We start from the raw sequence: 18,558 nt of genomic DNA, 5'->3' as shown, positions 1-18,558 counted from the left end.
GTCAGAGCAAAAACCAAACCATGAGGTCAAAGGATCTGCCTGCAGAACTCACAGAGAGAATTGTTGCAAGGGACAGATAAGGGGAAGGTTATAAAATAATACGTGTTGCACTGAAGGTTCCCAAGAATACAGTGGCTTCAATAATTCTCACATGGAAGAAGTTTGGCACAACTACAACTTGTCCAAGTGCCGGTCATCCAGCGAAACTTAGCAATTTTGAGAAAGGGCCTCAGTAAGAAAGGTAGTCAAGATAGAGAACCTCATGATCAGCTGTTAACAAACTGGAATTATGTGATGATATCTCAGATATTTAACAAATACATAAACTTGTTGGTGCTTGGGCCTAAATTGAACCATACTTTAATGAGTTTTAAATTGATGACACATACCAAAGATGCCAAAACACCTTAATACAGGGGTGTTAAACTCAATCACATAATCACACCTAATACTGAATTAAGGTCTAACCTGAGGGCCTAACAGGGTCCACATTTAAATTACTCTCAACCTCATTTTTCACCAGTGATGAATTATGGAGGAAAAAAAGGGGCAATTATGATACATGATTCTGAGATTTAAAAAGTCAAAATGGTTAGTTAAAAGGCTTAAAATCTGAGATAAAAATCAAAATGATTTGTTCAAAAGGTCAAAAGACAAAATTAGATGTTAACATAATATTTTAAAAAGGCAAATATATAAAAAAGAAAGTCACAATCATGTTTTTAAGGCAAAAATGTGGCTTTAAATAAAAAATTGTGCACCTGAAAGGTCAAAATATGAATTACAGGTTGAAATAATTAATTGAAAAGGTCAACATGTGAGATAAAGTCAAAATTATAAATTGAAAATGTCAAAATATTAGATGAAAAGTAGAAATAATCTATTGAAAAGGTTGAAATTTGAGATAAAAAATGAAAATATTAAATTAACAAAGTCAAAATATGAGATAAAAATTCAAAATTACAAAATAGAAAATGTCAAAATATGACATAGGTCAATATTATAAATTGAAAAAATATTATTAGTAATATTATTAGTAATATTATTACTAAATAATTAATTTATTCATTATTAGATCAAGTCAAAATAATCTATTGAAAAGGTCAAAATATGAGATAAAGTCAACATTATAAATTGAAAATGTCAAAATATTAGATGAAAATAGAAATAATCAATTGAAAAGGTCACAATTTGATATAAAAAGTAAAAATGGTAAATTAACAAAGTCAAAGTATGAGATAAAAATTCAAAATCAAAATAGAAAATGTCAAAATATGACATAGGTAAAAAATTTTAAATCGAAAAATTATTCATTTTATTTATTTATTTATTTATTTATTATTAGTTCAAGTCAAAATAATCAATTTAAATGGTCAAAATATGAAATTAAAGTCCAAGTAATAGATTGAAGTCATAATTGTGCAATGCAAAATTGAAAATATGAAATAAAAACACAAATGGATTTGTTTTCCCACATTTCTTTTTATCTAGTTATTTTTACTCTTTATTTTTTCACATTTTTATGAAGGATATTTCATACCATCAAGGTTAAGTTTACATTTTTATACTGGAGGAAATCTGCAGAACTCATATTTTAGGGCCAGTTATAATAAGACTGTGATATGATCTTGCGGGCGGGTTGTAACTGTACCACAGGCTGGATTTGGCCCCCGAGCCTTGAGTTTGACACCCCTGCCTTAATACCAGAGAGGAGACAGAATAAAAGCGTTATGTTAAGCATGCAGTTTTCCTGGGTAAAAGTTGATTGTAGGGAAAGCGAGAATACCTACAAATCCATTTTCCTTGCAATGTTCCCATTACACAAAGAAAGCTTTCATTAAAGTTTAATGGGGCAGCATTGTGAATACATGTTGCAGAAGCCAAAAAATTAAGCGCTCAAGTGCAGATCATTGATCTAGAAGCTAGAAAACTTTATTTGTTGGTTTTCTTCCTCTGGACACTGAAACTGGTCGATTCAAAAATAATCAGGAGGAAAAGTGATAGTACGGGCTGTCGGATTTTCTCGAGGCCAGTTTTACTTTTGTCCTGGAGACCATCAAGAGTTAATGTTCCATGAAATTATTAAAGAGAGAAATATTTTATCAACAGACGAACAAAAAAGCTGTGAAGTTTGATTACTATGCATTTTGGTTTGTTGATCTTCTCATCTCACAGGCTGGGAAAAGTGATTTATCTGTCATGATTTCCCCTTTATGAAGTTTTGTTGGCAATGTAGGTCTGAAGATTTCACAGCAATAGTTGCCTCTTGTATCTGTTGTTTGCATCTGTGGGTTTCTGTTGTGGCCCTTTTGAGATGGCCATAGCTTCATGCAAGACCCATTCTCTATTAATTATTATCTTGTGCAAATTCTTATCTAGCATTTTTTTTTGAGAAATATCAAATATTATAATTATTTGTGCCATCAAATTATTAGAAATGTCGGTGCCAAATCGTGTCAGTTATAGATGCCAGACTGGTAATGCTGCTCTAGAGTAGATGCTGCTTCATTTTCTGACATTTTTATGGCCCAAACCATCATTTGATTTATCAGTATTATCCTTAGTTGCAGCCCAGGCTCACTGCGGCCCTGTTGGTTTAACCTTTGCCAAACAATGAGTGATGATTCCCTGTGTATTTTGCTTTTGTACCTGAAGTAGCTGCTGTATAGATGATTTATCTGACAGGTGACTGAATTGTTACCCTTCAGGATTTCATGATCCTAGCAGTAAATCTGCCGTGATCTGAGGATAAATACATCAAACATATTGGCCTCATGGAATTATTATCTGTCTGATTTCCGCAGATCTTACCCAACACTTTTCTACCTCTGTGTATTTTAAAGGGTTGTAGCTTCAGTTGAGCTCAGCTGACATTTACAGTGCCAAAGCAATCACAAATTGCTGTCATCTCCCAACTGCATTGATCCCTGCATATCTACAGTACTGTTTATTTGGAAGATCTCAAGCATGGATCCTTGTATAACATTTATGTCTTGTTGGGATCATAAATTTTTCTCCTGAATAAGCCTCCATAAACCCTGCTGGGTCACCCTGTCTCCATTAAGGAAATGAAAAAGGCAAAAGTGGTGACCAAAGCCTGCGCTGATTGTCCTTTCATCAGGATCCCATAAAGAAAGTGGAGAATTATTAGCCCTCCAATATATTATCTCAAGTCTTTAAAGTCTTTTCTTTGCCACCAGGATCCAAAATTACTGTCAGCCAGAAACCTGAGCCTAAACTTCTGCAACCTGAACTGTGTGCAGAGAAAACAATAGATTTTAGCAGCCTGCACATTGTGTGCTGCTGCTTGTGCTTCATGTCAAGTGACTCTACTTACTCCAACCAAACAATGTGTTCAGTGTGTTTCATTATAGATGGGGGGCTGCTTTCTGTTGTTTTAATGAAAGCAATAGAGAACAACTCAGAGGACAACTGGGTAAAGACAAAAGTCTCTGACATAATTTGTTATCTAACACTGCTGGTCAGGTTCACACAGTGTTTCCCTGAAATCTACAGCAGCTGCTCCCAGACCTGGTTGGCTCTGACTGTGTTCAAACAGAAAATATGTCAGAATATTTTTAAGCTCTATTTCAAAAAATATCCAAATACTATCTGCTGTTCTCTGCAAAACAACCATAAGCTACCCTCTATCATGATAGCTGTTGTAGCAACAGCTTGAATTATTATTTTTTGTTTCTTTAAAGCCTGTATTTGTTTCAAATGCAAACCCAATATGCACCCAAATTTCCTCTTTATTATTACTGAACAATATTGGGCAAGAAGGCATTATGTTATATTTTTTCCCCTCAAATTTTACAACCATGGTTTAGACTTCAGGCCTATTTTTATTTTGAGCCCACACGCTGTGCCGTAAAACTCTGCAATATGAATTGTGACAAATACAGCAAGAATAAAAAACATTTTTAAGTGTTAAAATCTTTGTACTCTATTTTTTTGTTTCTTAGAAGTGATACAGAAAATACAAAAAATCACTAACTGCCAGTAAATGGCAGTAAGAAAATAATACGGTGTTATACAAAACTACACAAGGTATGCATATTTTCATGAGAGTTGAAATTTCAATTTAAAAAAGTTTTAAAGGTTTGTCTGTTTTGCTAGTTGGTTGTTGTTGGGGTTTTTTGGAGTTGGTTAATCTCTTTTGTAGGCTGAATGGTTGTTGGTTGTACTGGTTGGTTGGAAACTTGGTTGGTTGGTTAGTTGGTTGATTGATGATTTGTTAGGTAATTTCTTTGGTCAGTTGGTTGGTAGATTGTTTGTTTGTTTGTTTGTTTGGTAGATTGATTGGTTGTTTGGTGTTTTAGTTGGTTGTTTGCCTGGTTTGTTGTGTGGTAGATTGGTTGGTTGCTTGGCTGGTTAACTGGTTCATTGGTTGGTTGGTTCCTTGATTTTTTTGCTTGTTTTGTCAGTAGGTTGGTTGGTTAGTTACATCCTTGCTTAACTTCCGGGTAAGTTGTCTGGGTGGTTGGCTGGTTGCTTGCTTGATTTCATGGTAAGCTGCATGGCTGGCTGGCTGGGTGGTTGGTTGCTTAATTGCTTTCTTGGTAAGTTGGTTAGATGGATAGAGAGTCGGTTGGATGGCTAATTGGTTTTCTCTTGGTGAGTTTATTAGTGGGTTGGTTAATTGATGTAGCTCTTGTATGGTACATGTGTTTCCTATAGTTGGCTAGGTCTTATACAGTTGAATAGTAATATGATGCCATTTAAACATATACAGATTTATGTAGACGAGGCATGCAGTCATACTGATTTATGGTGTGTGTCAGTTCTAGCTAGCTTTATCATATAAACTGGAAACTGATTGTGTTGCTCTGTTTGTTTTGGATCATTTGGGGTATAGCACAAATATGAATAAAGATGATTTAAAAGATTCCACATTTTTTATTATGTCTCTAGGAAATTGGTACTCTTAAATCAAAGCCCCAGGCCAAAGCTGGTTAGCTTAGCTTAGCATAGCAAAAACACTAAAAACTGTGGCAAACAGCTGGCCTGGCTCTTTCCCAAATAAATGTCCTCCACTAGCACCTCTTTAAGTCATTAATTAACACAGTGTTTGTTAATGATTAAATATGATGGAGGTAAGAAGAAAGTAGGCAGCAGCATGTATTTTGTTAGCTGGTTTAACATTTTATACCCTGTTTAGTTTTAGAGATGCCTTATGAGTTTGAACAGAGCCAAGCTAACCGTTTACCTGTCTCCAGAGAGAATATGCTAAGCTTTGGTAAGCTAACTAGCTAGGCTACCGCATTCTTATCACATGTGGAAATGATGGTGTTATCCCTAACTCTTTGCACAAAAGCAAGTTTCCAAAAATGTTGAATAATTTCTGCAAAGCATCCACGTTAGCATTCACTGATCTAGAATTCAAACTGCATGGTCTTTTCTAAAGCGCATTTAACAAGAAAAAAAAATGCTGCATTTGCTTTGGCACAAGTCCTGGACGGGGTGTCAAAAAGGGTTGTTATAATCTTTTTAGGAGGTGTTATAAATGGCTGCAATTGAGCATGCTCAGGTGTGAATTTCAGGCTTTTATTTTTGCAATCCTGAATGGATTAGTTAAGCAGATTTGTGATTGTGTTGTGCTAAGAACTGGATGGGACAGGTTTTTTCAGACTTGCATTATGGGGTTGTGGTTTTTGCAGGATTCAGGGCAGAATCAGATGCTCATAACAACAATCATCTGTGTTAGACTGCAGTTCTAATACATGCTTTATAAAATATTAACACTACCTCTTTTTATTTTAGTTTTATTTTGAAGCTAAAAAGCTGCAATTATTGCATGATTTGAATGCTCCATATGAGTAAAACCACAAAACCACGCTGTGTAGTGGTCCCAGGAATTGTGGATATTTATTTGGTTTGTGATGCTCATAGATCTCTGGTTAGCATTCTGTTTACTGGCACACCAAACCTCTATGTTAAGAAGTGTAATTTGATTAAATCTGCTCTGTTTCAGTCCAGACCATGTGATGGCTAAAATAAATAAAGTGGATTAATTCTGTCACAGGATGAGGCAGATTAAACTGGTAAACATAATCACTAAATGATGCATATGGCCTTTAGGGGTGGAATTTGACTTTTCAGAAAGAAGAGGTGGGTGACAGTATTTGGGTTTAATTCCGCTGTGCAAAGCTGAAAGGGTGAATTGCTGGTAGGTCATACAGAAGAGGTGATGATGGAACATCATTATAGTTGCACCAGTGCAGCTTGAGCCCATAATACCTCAAGTCCCCATGTATTTGTTCTGCTTGTAAAAATTAGCCTGTTAATGCAAATGACGCTGCTAATGAAAGCCTTAAGTTATTCAGCTGGTGTTCCTCCGGAGTGATACGTCAGCATGTCCCTTGATCCCTGAAGCGATTTTCCCCCTGGGCGAGGGCGGGTAGTCATGCTCGCTCTGACGGCCCAGATACAGCCAGTTCAATGAAAGCGGGGGTGGCAGCTGGAGAAAATCCATTCCCAGAGTGAGCGTTCTGCTGAGGCAGGTATGCCGACCTTTCAGTCATCTGATAGGTCAACGCTCGGCAGCGTGCCTGGACGTTTGTGGCCAAACGCCAGGGCCTGGTGGTGCTCATAGTAAAGCTTATCTGAGCAGCAGCCAGCGATGATCAATGGAAGCGGTTGGCAGCTCATTTATAGTACAGTACGGCAGAGCCACAAAACACTCACCAACAGATGCAGGTGACAGATGACGATAGGCTGTTCTGTGGAGGGACGAGGAGAGCCAATAAAAGGGAGAGGGTTTACCCATGTGCAGGGTGACTCAGAATATGGGCCATCAGGATTCAATGTATCTTAAGCTAATGTAGTTTTAATGCACAGTGTAATAGAGGACTCAATCACATGCAGTTAGTGCTGTAAATCAGCCTTGAATGACTTGGATGCAAGGAGATTTTTCTACTTTGTCTGCAGGATTTCTGTGCAGACCTCTTGTCTTGTATGTCAGACTATATAAGGATCTGGATGTCAGAATGAGACAAAATATGATTAGATTTAACACATCAAAAATTAAAATAACTTAGGTCCATTTTGAAACATTTTAACTAGTTATCATCTTAAAATTAATGTCACTGCCCCTGTCATGTTTTTTAACAGCACTTCGAATCAAAATTAATCTCCATGCATTATCCACGCTTTCTTCACAACATCAAACCTATATTATTTTACACTCATTTCAATAACAAACCTGCCATTATCTTCAGAAATCTTTACTTATTCCTTGTTTTAATCATTTAAGTATATGAGTATAGTTCATTTTGAACATGCAAAACATACACTCTGTTACTTTAGGGGATGCGTGTGTGCCTGCACTGGCTGTACAGTGCAGCATGTGAGTCAGACAAAACAAACAAGGAAATTTTCTTTGGAACTAAATCTTGGTTTTTGGTCCAATCACAGCTCTCTTTAACTGAGTTAGTTTGCAAAGTTCAGAGCTGCAGTGTCCAACAGGCTTCAGCAGCACTGACATTGAGCTTCTGACTGATGTTGTACACCAACGCCAACAAAATCCTGGCGTTATCTTTGATAGCACCTTTAGATTTGACAAGCAGATGCAGTCAGTGGTAAAGACTAGGGTCAGGGTTATTACCAATACCAATTACTAGTTGCTCATGAGATATTTGAAACCAATGTTTATTTGTCATGATGTACAAAATGTGCTTAATTTGGGAAATGTAAAATTGCATGATCAAAAAAATGAAGGAGTTCTATCAGCATGAGAAACTGCACAGAGCAACACAGAATAGACAGGAAACTGGAGCCATACACACACTGTATCCTTCACTCAGGATGAAGTACTTATTGGTGAGGCTGTGGAGATTATCGGTTAAAGGCAAGTTTCCTCCAGCTGCTACTCCAAGGGAGGGTAAAGCTGTGCCCCTTAGTGTACCGGGACTTCTTCCGGTGTACCGGCACTTTGCACAAGTTGCCGGTACGCTCTCCTTTCCTTTCCATACAACAGCTTTTGTGGATGATTCATGATAGCATAATAGATGCGTGTGGCACACAGTGCACTTCATGAGTGATGTTGGTCTCCATATTGGAATCCAGATGAACTCACCAGTCACTGTAACAATAACAATATTCAGTCACAAGAGATGAATGGTCAGGCTGTTGGTCAGAGGATTTTGTTGTGTTTTTGCTCAAGAAACAGCTGGCTTATTGGCAGAGACAAAACAGTCTGGGTGTATGGTGGCAAAGTCAGTTCACAAACACAGAAGACTCAGGATGTGAAGGGGCTGTTTAATCATTACAGAGTGCTGACAGACAAAACAGCTAGATTCACTGCATGAGATATTTTAAAATGTATCTTCCTTGTTATTTTTTAGCTATAATTTAGTTTTTTTTATGATGTTTTTTCATATTTAATAATCTGGATCTCTGGATCTTTAAGAATTATTTGAGGATTTTTGCCTTAAGTCGGAGAGGACAGGACAGTGGATGGTGAAGTAAATGAGGAATTTAAGCCACTATCAGTAATATTGAGCAAAAAATATTCTATTTCAATTGTTGAGTCTGGTGGGAAAATAGCACATTATTTTTCTTATTTTGTTTATGGTATACACCAGTGGTTTTCAAACTTTTTTCGCCCAAGGCACACCTAAGGTTAAGCCAAAATCTCAAGCACACCATATTTAAATCGATACAAAATAGACTTTTTAAATAATGTTACAGTTAAGGTGGCCTTTAAGGGGAGATAAAGGAGAGAGCTTTCTGGGGCCCAGACAACTGGGGGATCATGGAGATGGCAAAAGTTGGCAAAAGGTGGCAAAATGGGTTAAAGGTGGTGAAAAAAACATGGCAAAATTGGGCAAAAAGTGGTTAAACAAAGTCAGAAATGGGCGAAAATTGGTAAAAAAAGTGGCCAACCAATGGGTTAAAATTGGCCTAAAAGGATGAACCGTGAAAAAAGGTGGTAAAAATGAGATAAAAGTGATAAGAAAAAAAAGGCAAAAGTGGGGAAAAAAGTGGTCAAAGGCAAAAGTGAGCAAAAAGTGACAAAAAGGTGGCAAAATAGATCACAAGTGGCAGAAAAGTGGCCAAAAAGGGTTGAAGTTACTACAAAATGGTAAAAAGGGGTTAAAAGTGATGGCAGAAATTGGCAAAAAATGGCTAAAAAATGGCCAAACAATGGCGAAATTGTGCAAAAAGTTCCAAAAAAGTAGCAAAAATGGGTTAAATGTGATAAAAAGTTCCAAAAAAGTAGCAAAAATGGGTTAAATGTGGTAAAAAGTTTCAAAATAAGTAGCAAAAATTGGTTAAATGAGGCAAAAAGATCCAAAAATAGTAGCAAAAATGGGTTAAAAGTGGTAATAAGAAGTGGCAAAAAAGCAGTCAAAAGAAGTGGCAAAAAAGGGTAGAAAATTTGTTTAACTTGGTTAAAAATAGCATAAATGAATAACTTTTACACCAATTCAACCCGATAACGGCTTGCCATGTTTTTCAGCTCTTAATGAGGTAACTGTTGGCCAGGATGCTAGCACCGATGCTACTGATCCAACACACATGCACTGATATCATCAATAAATCCCAACTGATGAGGTCTCATTATCTGGGGGCTTTCAAGGGGTCCAGATCTGTGGGCAGGCCTGGTTACAGTTCTTGCCATAAAGTTGTAGTAATAACATATGGTATGAATTCCCATGGCACACCTAGACTTGTCTTAAGGCACACTAGTGTACCTTGGCACACCATTTGAGAACCACTGGTATACACCATGTTGACACTGATCCTCTGGCTGTTAATAAAAGCACCAATGTGACATTTGTTCCAGGCAGATTTGACTTAGGAGTGATTGTTTTTGTGAATTCTTTGTAGATTAAAAAAAAAAAGAAAAATACTTGCATATTGCATTTCAGCTTAGAAAATGACTGAGATATGATTTTTGTTCCATATCTGCTAAATTAGTTTTGTGATCATGTGACAAACTGGTAACAGGTGATTACGGCACTTATTTTTTCCACTTAAAGCACTGGTATATTGGTATGGATCAGCTGATCCAAATTGCAGCCAAATTACGAGATGTTATCACACCAGCTTGAGTTTCCATCCGCTGGCTTCCTGTCACCTTCAGAATCCAGTTTAAGATTCTTTTATTGGTTTTTAAAATATTGCATTCTCTGAGCTGCTGCACCATCATACTCTAGTCAGAGTACTGTGGTTAAAATATGCTCTTAGATGTTCCAAGGTGCCGGCTTAAAACCTGACACAGTGCGTTTGGCTGCTCTAAGACTGTCACAGCTTTGACATCCTGACATTTTCTGCTTTTTTAAACTGTTTATGATTACTGGTATAAATATTATTTATTTTTTAGTTCTGTCATATTGAAGTTTAAATTCTGATTTCATGACAACCCAAGATTAATCTATAGTCCATGTGATTTTCTTTAATAAACTGTTTAATTTTCTTTCCCTCAGGTGCCCACGGAGTGAGAGAGGAGCCCCGGTTTGTGACGGCGCGCGCCGGAGAGAGCGTGATCCTGGGGTGTGACGTGTCCCCTCCCCTGGATGGCCAGCAGCCTCCCTATGTGGTGGAGTGGTTCAAGTTTGGAGTGCCTATTCCCTTCTTCATCAACTTCCGCTTCTACCCTCCTCATGTGGATCCAGAGTACAATGGTAAGACGGCCATAGATCTGTCAGAACGCCCTGAACCAATCCTGCTCTGAAAGAACGCAGAGATGCTGGGAAGGGCATGTCCATTTGTAAATGTACTGAGTGAGAAATTCAGTTTAAATTAATGAGAAAGATGAGACCTCAGACACACAATTTAACAGTATGAAAGATAGAAGGATGTCAAACAAGCAGAAAAACAGTAAGACTTCTCTTTCTGTGTTGGAGACCCTCTCAAACATGATTGTCATTTCCCCCAGGTACAGCATTAATGCTATGCAAAACATTTGTATCCTGATGCTACTATAAATAGGCTACTACCTAAACAGTTGACCTTGTTAAATGATGGATAAATGTTGGCATAAATGCCGTCATGTATTTTAAACCATCTTATCATATTTGGAGAATATTCTGATGGACTAGCCCTGAATCTATCATTATGCTGTGCACTGCAGCAAAGTTAGCATCCCCAAATCACACCCATAATTGTGTATAAAGCTGATATGTGGTTGCCAAAACATCCCAAACAACAGAATGAAAAAGGGCATTTCCCAAAATCTCAAACTATTCTTTTTAAACAACAGCAAAGATAACAGAGAACTCAGTTTTGGCCTTGGAAACCTGTTTGACGAAGTTCTCGCTGCACAGATTTTATCCTTACAGTAATGCCAGTTATGGAATCAGCAGAGCGTTAGCAACTTTAATGCAGTTTGTTCAGTCATTGAGCCTGTTCTGTTATTGACTGTGACTTTGGAACTGGGAAGAAATTTCCAGAACTGTCTTATTGCAAAGGTGGCATGCATTACAGTACCACACTCAAAGTCACTGAGCTGTTCAGATCGACCCATTTTGTATCACAAATGTTAGCAAATAGAGACTGCATGGCTAGGTGCTTGATTTTATGCACCTGTGGCAATTCAATCATTATGAAACTTTTGTCCAAATACGGTATCAGTCAAGCCACCTTGGATAGATCATATTTTGTTTTGTGTTACAGTAGTTGGCTAAGTTGTTCTACAGTCTGCTGAGCTTTGTAGTGCATGGGGACCCCCTATAGGTGGCAGCGTAACCTCATAAATGAAGCACAAAAGTCATCCTTATTCAGTCAACAGCATGGTATTATTTACTCTGGACAGCTGAACTGTAGAAAAAACTCCTCAAGGAGCAATGCAGCAAGTGTCCAACTGTAAGGACAACTAATTACACAATGTAATAACTCACTGACTACATTTAAGTGGTAATGTATGTGTTAATCGATACATTTATTAACAGATTAAAATATTGTGACTGTTCCATATATAATAGATCTTGAAAAGCAACTTTAGAGTCATCATGCTAAACATGGCTAGCTGTATGCTAGATCTATAGGTGCGGCAAGGCACTTGCGGCAAGTGTAGGTATGCCTTGGTAATTTGTACAAGCATACATTATTATTACATATGTTCAAAAACTAAAGATACTACATTATGTTTTACAGCAGCTATGTATAGACATAAATATGGTGTGCCTTGTGATTTTGGCTTGATATCACATGTGCCATTGGCAAAAAAGACTGAAAAATTGAGCTCATTTATGGTATGCTTTTACAACAGTGGTTCTTAACTGGTTGGTCGGGACTCAAAAGTGGGTTGCAGAGCAGTTTTCAGTGGGACACGACTCAGTGTCTGAAAAAAAAATGGTGGCATAAGTCCTGAAGTCCTTATTGAACATGCATCGATTTCTAATTTTACCCTGTTTTACTGTGAAATTAGGGAAATTTTAATGATTGACCAATATTTCAACTAATGTATCTCCTCTTCTTGCAATAAATGGCTACTTTTCCCATGATAATGCAGTAATTTCACAAGTTCTCTGGAAAATTGTACACATAATGATGGGGAAAGAGGGTATAAAATTAATCAGTTTTATCCCATTTCTTTTTTGTATCAGGTGTTTTGGTCCAATCATGCTCCAAACTGCAACATATTCAATTAAGTAAACATGCGTTGTTGACAGTTTTTTGGAAACTTGGGTCATGATCTGTCGTAAGGCAGACTGGTGAGTCCTGACGCCGGCTGTTTTATAGTACACGCTGTATGAACTCCTGTGTTGGTACCACAAATCAATGAATGTTTTATATTTACAATGTCAAGTCAGAGTTGAGGAGATTTTTTCAGCCAACAGCTGAAGGTGTTGCATTTTTTTAATTCACTTCACAGTGCTGTGATAAATACTTATTTGCTGGCCAATAAATTATCCTGTATAATTACACAACCATGAAGTGCTACTCCCAGCCATAGAAACCTGAGCATTGAGAAGGTGACCTTGATTGGTGACAAGAAGTGATAATTCTACAGTAATTTTGATCATGTGTTTTCTTTTATAAAACCTGTGGCCAAACAATCAAGAAATCTCACCAAACCACCCACGTTAAACCTGACAAACATTTCCCTATTTCAGTGTACAGAGTGTCTCTAACTTTGACAAATATGTCTTTGCAAGTCCATCAAACTGGAGGATACATTAATGATTAATAAAATAACAGATTATAGCTGTAATCATTCTGTAAGCATTATATGATTAGCATTGTATGGATTTCCCTGCTGCAGACCTAATTACCAGTTTCTGACAGCCAGCTAAAGGTATTGCTGTGCAAATGTGCTGTGTTCATGTACCTGCCAATCCTATTTCATTGAGAAGATTGACCCAAAATTTCAGCTGGATCTGGTGTTTTTCCTCTGATTGGTGCTTCAGCTGTTTGGTCTGTAGAAGGCATGGAGCAGTAACCTCAGGTCTTCAAGTAATTCAGTTTTTTTCTTTTTCTTCTCTCTGTTCCAACATGGCGTTCAGGAGTGTGCATCCTCTGCCTCTGAGTACAAAGTGGGAAATAACTACGTCTCAGCAATTTACGACTGCATTGTACATGCTCGTTCCTACACAGTCTGGTGACAATGCAGCACAGAGCACATACAGCACAGAGTCAATACAGTATATTAAAACCTGACATGCAGTACACATACAAGGGTAAGGGTGATCTAATGAAAATGCGGCCTGAAAATTATAGCTTGTATGAGACTCTTATACAGAAATGGGTGCTATTCATCAAAGATTGACTCTGAGGATGTATCAAACCTGCATTAACTGGTTGTTTGGCCACCTGGGGGCTTAGAAGACTGCCTGTAAACAAAGACTTATATCGACTCAGCTGCCAGAGACGTTTTTCAGTTATTCAGAATGCACTCATGGATAAAAGTAGTTGTAACAAACAAACTTTTACTCATGAACAGGGAAATCAGGGAATTTTCTGGTGCCTTAGGCCGGCCACACACTACAGGATTTTAAGCCTGATTTGGGGAAAGATTTGCCTCCCCCGACAATCGTGGGGCCGTATCCTGAGAGGAGCTTCGTCGCAGACGACTGTTTGTCTGAGCAGTCTGCATGTGTGTGGTGTCAACATGATTGGAAATTGTCCTGAAGTCTATGGTCTCCCACAGTTTAAAAATCTTTCCAGGTTTAAAAAAATCGGCTAGAATGTGGCCGGCCTTACCCTTTCCAAAAATCTTTAAGGGTTGCAGTTGTGAAAAGGGCTTAAGTTGTTAAAAATAAAAAAAAAACTCTTGAACTAGATGAATTTCTTTTTCAGAATCTAAAAAGCCCAACATATTTCAATTTGGACCAGTTTATTAAGAAACACACGATAGGTTATATTTTGTCTTTATTAGCAGTTATAAATTTGCACTTATTGTCGTTCTTTGTATTTAATGGTGGCTGTTCTTGGATCCCCTGCCTTTCCATGAGCCTACGTGAAAAGCATCAAGTACGAGCAGCACACGTTCTTGCCTTTCCCTTGCCTACAAGGAAAGCCTTAGACAGGGAGATTAAGCCTGAGCAGAGCAGGCACCAATTACTGTGTTTCTGTTACCCTTAGAAATGCGCAAAATCTAGAGAGTAGAATAAAAACTGGTAATGGAAACACCTGAATTTAGAAAAACCTCTCAAGTATTGCTTAAAAAGTTTTACACTCTCATGAGGAGGTTTTTCAGACATTTTGATATAGGAATATATCGCAAAAGTGCAATGGAAACACTTTTTCCACATTTACAAGTCACAGGACGTAATGTATGGTGTCACATGACCAGTTCACTCCGGGACAACGTGGCGTGGACAGAAGAGGAGGCAAGACTTTTCTTAACATCATACTTACACCCTAACACTTGGCTTTTGCCATACATGATGGTTTTTCCTCCTAACTATCATCCGTTACCTTCGTCTTTTGTTCAAAATTATCAAGGCAACAGCTGTAGATGTTAACATAACTGTACCAACAGGCAACAGGTTTTAAACGTCCAGCTTCCTTTTAGCGGAGTCTCGTGAGATGAGATTGTACGAGAATTGCTAGGCCCATGCCCAAAACTCCCTTCAATGGAAACACATTCAAAGCGCAATTGTACTTAGTTGAAATTTCATAAATATCGCTTTGACTTTGTGAAAACCTGTAATGGAAATCCAGCTAGAGACAACAGAATGAAGCTAGTCAAGCCAGCAGCAGAATAAAGGAGGAGCTGGGGTGGAGGAGGGTTGAAAAACAGCTTTTATAGCCAAGCTAGAGCAGAATGAGTGTGATTAACCAATAACAGGATTGGAGTGAATCAGCTGTGAGCTGATGAGAGCTTGCATGAGATCAGCTGATCTCAAATGTATGGCAGTGCTTGACTCCGTGGCCTACCTCAACCAACACAAGCTCAATTTTTGACATCTCCTGAGCCATAGGTGAGATTGGTGTTAAATGTGCTGTGGCTTCTTATTGGTTAATGCTCATTTAAAGTTGTGCAAGGCTTATTGTTTTTCATTGTTTTCCAGATATTGATTTAAATATATATACTAATATATACTAAGTATGTACTGTATGTGGCTCAGTATATTGGTTTATCAACCATTAAACTGCTCCCTCCAGGCTTAGACAACATGTTTGCCTCCACTTTCACAGACTTGTTGCAACAGGAAATTGCTTTGTCTGATGTCGCTTCAGTGTCTGTGACGAGATGGCAAACTGTCAGCACAGGGTCAGAATTATCCCTCCCTGTTCTCACAGTACCAAAGGCCTGTCTGACCTGGTCATATGCTGTGAAATAAAAGGAAAAGCATGGCCTGTTGAAAAACTGGAGGATTCGTCTCCCTGGAGTGAGCTGCCTTAATGTGCACATAACAGATTTGTCATGTTTTTTTTATTTATATAGATAGACTGAAAGTGGTGTAAATTATATTGAATTTATTGTAATTCCTCCCAGTGGGCTTCACAAGCAGGATCATCTCTGCAAAGAGGACTAATGGGGGTGACTCACTGTCTAGGGAACACCTCCGTTTCCTGTCCACTGTAGAAACTGCTGGTTGCTGTTCTTTGTTTACTGTAACCTCCTGACTAGCAGCATGGAGCTAACAGCACTTTTCAAACAGCATCACACTCCATGGTGGGAAGCTGCCATGTGGCGTCAAGTCCACTGTAGAGGAATTACCAGTGAACAGATGCAACATGAATATGGCCGCTCTCATTACATAGATTAAAGTCGGTTCTGGGGATTGCATGTGCGTGGTGACAGTGTGATAATGACACTGGACTGAGGCTTATGAGATGCTCTTTGGGGCCCCGCAGTCTCAGAGCTCATTTGGACTATTCCCATGAATTGTTATCGCTCAATATGAATAAAATTGGTGAATTAGACTAAATGTGATTTTATTCCAACACACAGCTGCTGCCAAAACAGAGCAGATTATCTGTGAATACTGTACTGACAGTATGAATCTAAATGTTTTCAGCCTGCAGATTTTAATGACAGGAAATACATCTATGGATCAAACATTATGTCTGGGTCAGTGAGCATTACCTTTGTTCAATTTTGCAGTAATGCTAATTTTCATGAGTTTATCAGTTTTCTCATTTTGATCTGCAGCTCAAGTCTTTAAAGAGAAGATATCTCTCCTCATTACGTCTGTGTATTTGCCCTGTTTAATGAGAAATGTACAACTCCTCCCAGACTGAACTCTATCCCTGATCACTTTGTCTGTTTGTCCTGCAGCTATATGGAAATTACAACATTTAAAAATCATCTATTTTTGTGCCTGCTCAAGTGATGATACAATCAATAATTCAGATGTGCAGCTTGTGAAATTTAAGTGTCAGATCATCCCGCTCTGGGATGAGCTTTCGGAAAACCAAATCATCTCTCAACACCAGCTTTAGCTGGGGCCTGCATAAGAAATATGTGATTAGAAAACATTTATGTGAGGCTGTATAGTCCTATAGTAGCTCTAGTTTTATGAAATATATGCAGTACTTCTCTTACTAAATTGTGATGCTTCTTTGCAATGTTTGTTTGATTTTCTTGATTGACCTGCACTGATTTATTTTATTATTAATGTGTCTTTGCGCTCCTGTGCTTTTTATTCATGGGTTTTTCATTGTACTTGCATTATTTTTGCAAGGATGTATTTTTTAGTACTTGTTGCAACCTGTTTCTTTAACCACGCACTATATTTGAATTCAAAACTGATGTGAAACTGGATAAATTATAACCAGTCTCATACAGTTTAGCTGCTGTTTATAGGGGGGTGGTGATTACGTGCATTCAGCCCAGAGGAGTAAAAAAGGCACAAGGACTCCTTGTCCCCGATCCTGTTTGTGATTTTCATGGACAGGATCTCAAGGCCCAGCTGGGGGTAGGAGGGTTTCCAGTTTGGGGACCTCAGAATTCCATCTTTGCTTTTTGCAGATGATGTGGTTCTGATGGCTTCCTCAGCCGTGGACCTCCAGCAGGCACTGGGATGGTTTGTGGCTGAGTGCAAAGTGGTTGGGATGAGAGTCAGCACCACCAAGTCCGAAGTCATGGTTCTTAGCTGGAGAACGGTGAAATGCTCCCTCTGGGTGGGGAGTGAGTCTCTGCCTCAGGTGAAGGAGTTCAAATATCTTGAGGTCTTGTCCATGAGTGAGGGTAGAAGGGAGCATGAGATTGGCAGGCGGATCGGTGCAGTGTCAGCAGTTTTGCGGGTGTTGTGCCAGACTGTTGTGGTGAAGAGGGAGCTGAGCCGGAAGGCGAAGCTTTCGATTTACCAGTGAATCTTCCTCCCAACCCTCACCTATGGTCATGAACTCTGGGTAATGACTGAAAGAATCTCTTCGAGACTCGTCCCTCTTCACCTGGATAGACAATGCTAGACACTAGGAAGTGCATTTGTGATATTGATTGCCACCACATTAAACTGTGATAGAATCACTGTTTTGCAAAGTTTAAGAATCATTTTCAATGTATGTAGACATTCACTGATGGTACTTGCAGCATGCAGGCCCTTTTAGAGCTGTAAAGTACTAAATGTCCTCCAAACCTATTAATTCCTAAAGGCTTTCCCCAGATCCTGACCCGCAGCAGACATTTGGGATCATGTAATCCCATGTAATCAAACTTACTATAAATTGATTAATTTAAATATATAATAGGGGAAATTTGAAGGGCTACTGTTAAAGTGAGGAGTCCTCCCAAGGACCTTCTCTGAACAATGAAAATCTATTTTGATGCTATTTTATTCACTCTTGGCTCAGGTTTTGACAGAGCAAGGTACACATACATTAATGGAAAATAGTAGAAAAGCAATGCCAGTGTTGAGTTACTCTGGACAGCTAGTTTAATCCGAAGATAATGCATGAACTTTACGTGGCTATATTTTTTTCTCCCATTTGTTAAACCACACTGGGGCAGTCAACCCTGCCACACTGGATCTTGCGTGTTTCTTCAAACCTTTCCTATCTGACAAAGTGTGTGACGTGATCTGAACAAGGCGTTAGCTCGTCTGTTTTCACAGCAGACAGAACCTTGTACTATGTAAGCGCTGTATCCCCCTGGGTCCTGAGGCCTGACGTGGATACAGTGCTGTTAACTCTGTTTACAGCAGCACCCTCTCACTC

The 18,558-nt window shown here is 38.5% G+C and overlaps 1 protein-coding gene across 2 annotated transcripts in view; it reads left to right on the top strand.

The window, feature by feature from the left end:
- igsf9ba (immunoglobulin superfamily, member 9Ba) overlaps nt 1–18,558 on the top strand; it is a 126,627-nt gene that overhangs the window by 27,255 nt on the left and 80,814 nt on the right. For both annotated transcript variants that reach the window (XM_041797552.1, XM_041797561.1), the window contains exon 2: nt 10,434–10,631. In XM_041797552.1, coding sequence (XP_041653486.1) covers nt 10,434–10,631 — 198 coding nt within the window. The remainder of the gene's footprint in view (nt 1–10,433; nt 10,632–18,558) is intronic.

This window comes from Cheilinus undulatus, linkage group 2, assembly GCF_018320785.1.
Source record: "Cheilinus undulatus linkage group 2, ASM1832078v1, whole genome shotgun sequence".
Classification (NCBI taxonomy): domain Eukaryota; kingdom Metazoa; phylum Chordata; class Actinopteri; order Labriformes; family Labridae; genus Cheilinus; species Cheilinus undulatus.
The sequence above is the reverse complement of the archived record's forward strand: the minus strand, read 5'-3'. Positions and strand labels throughout refer to the sequence as shown.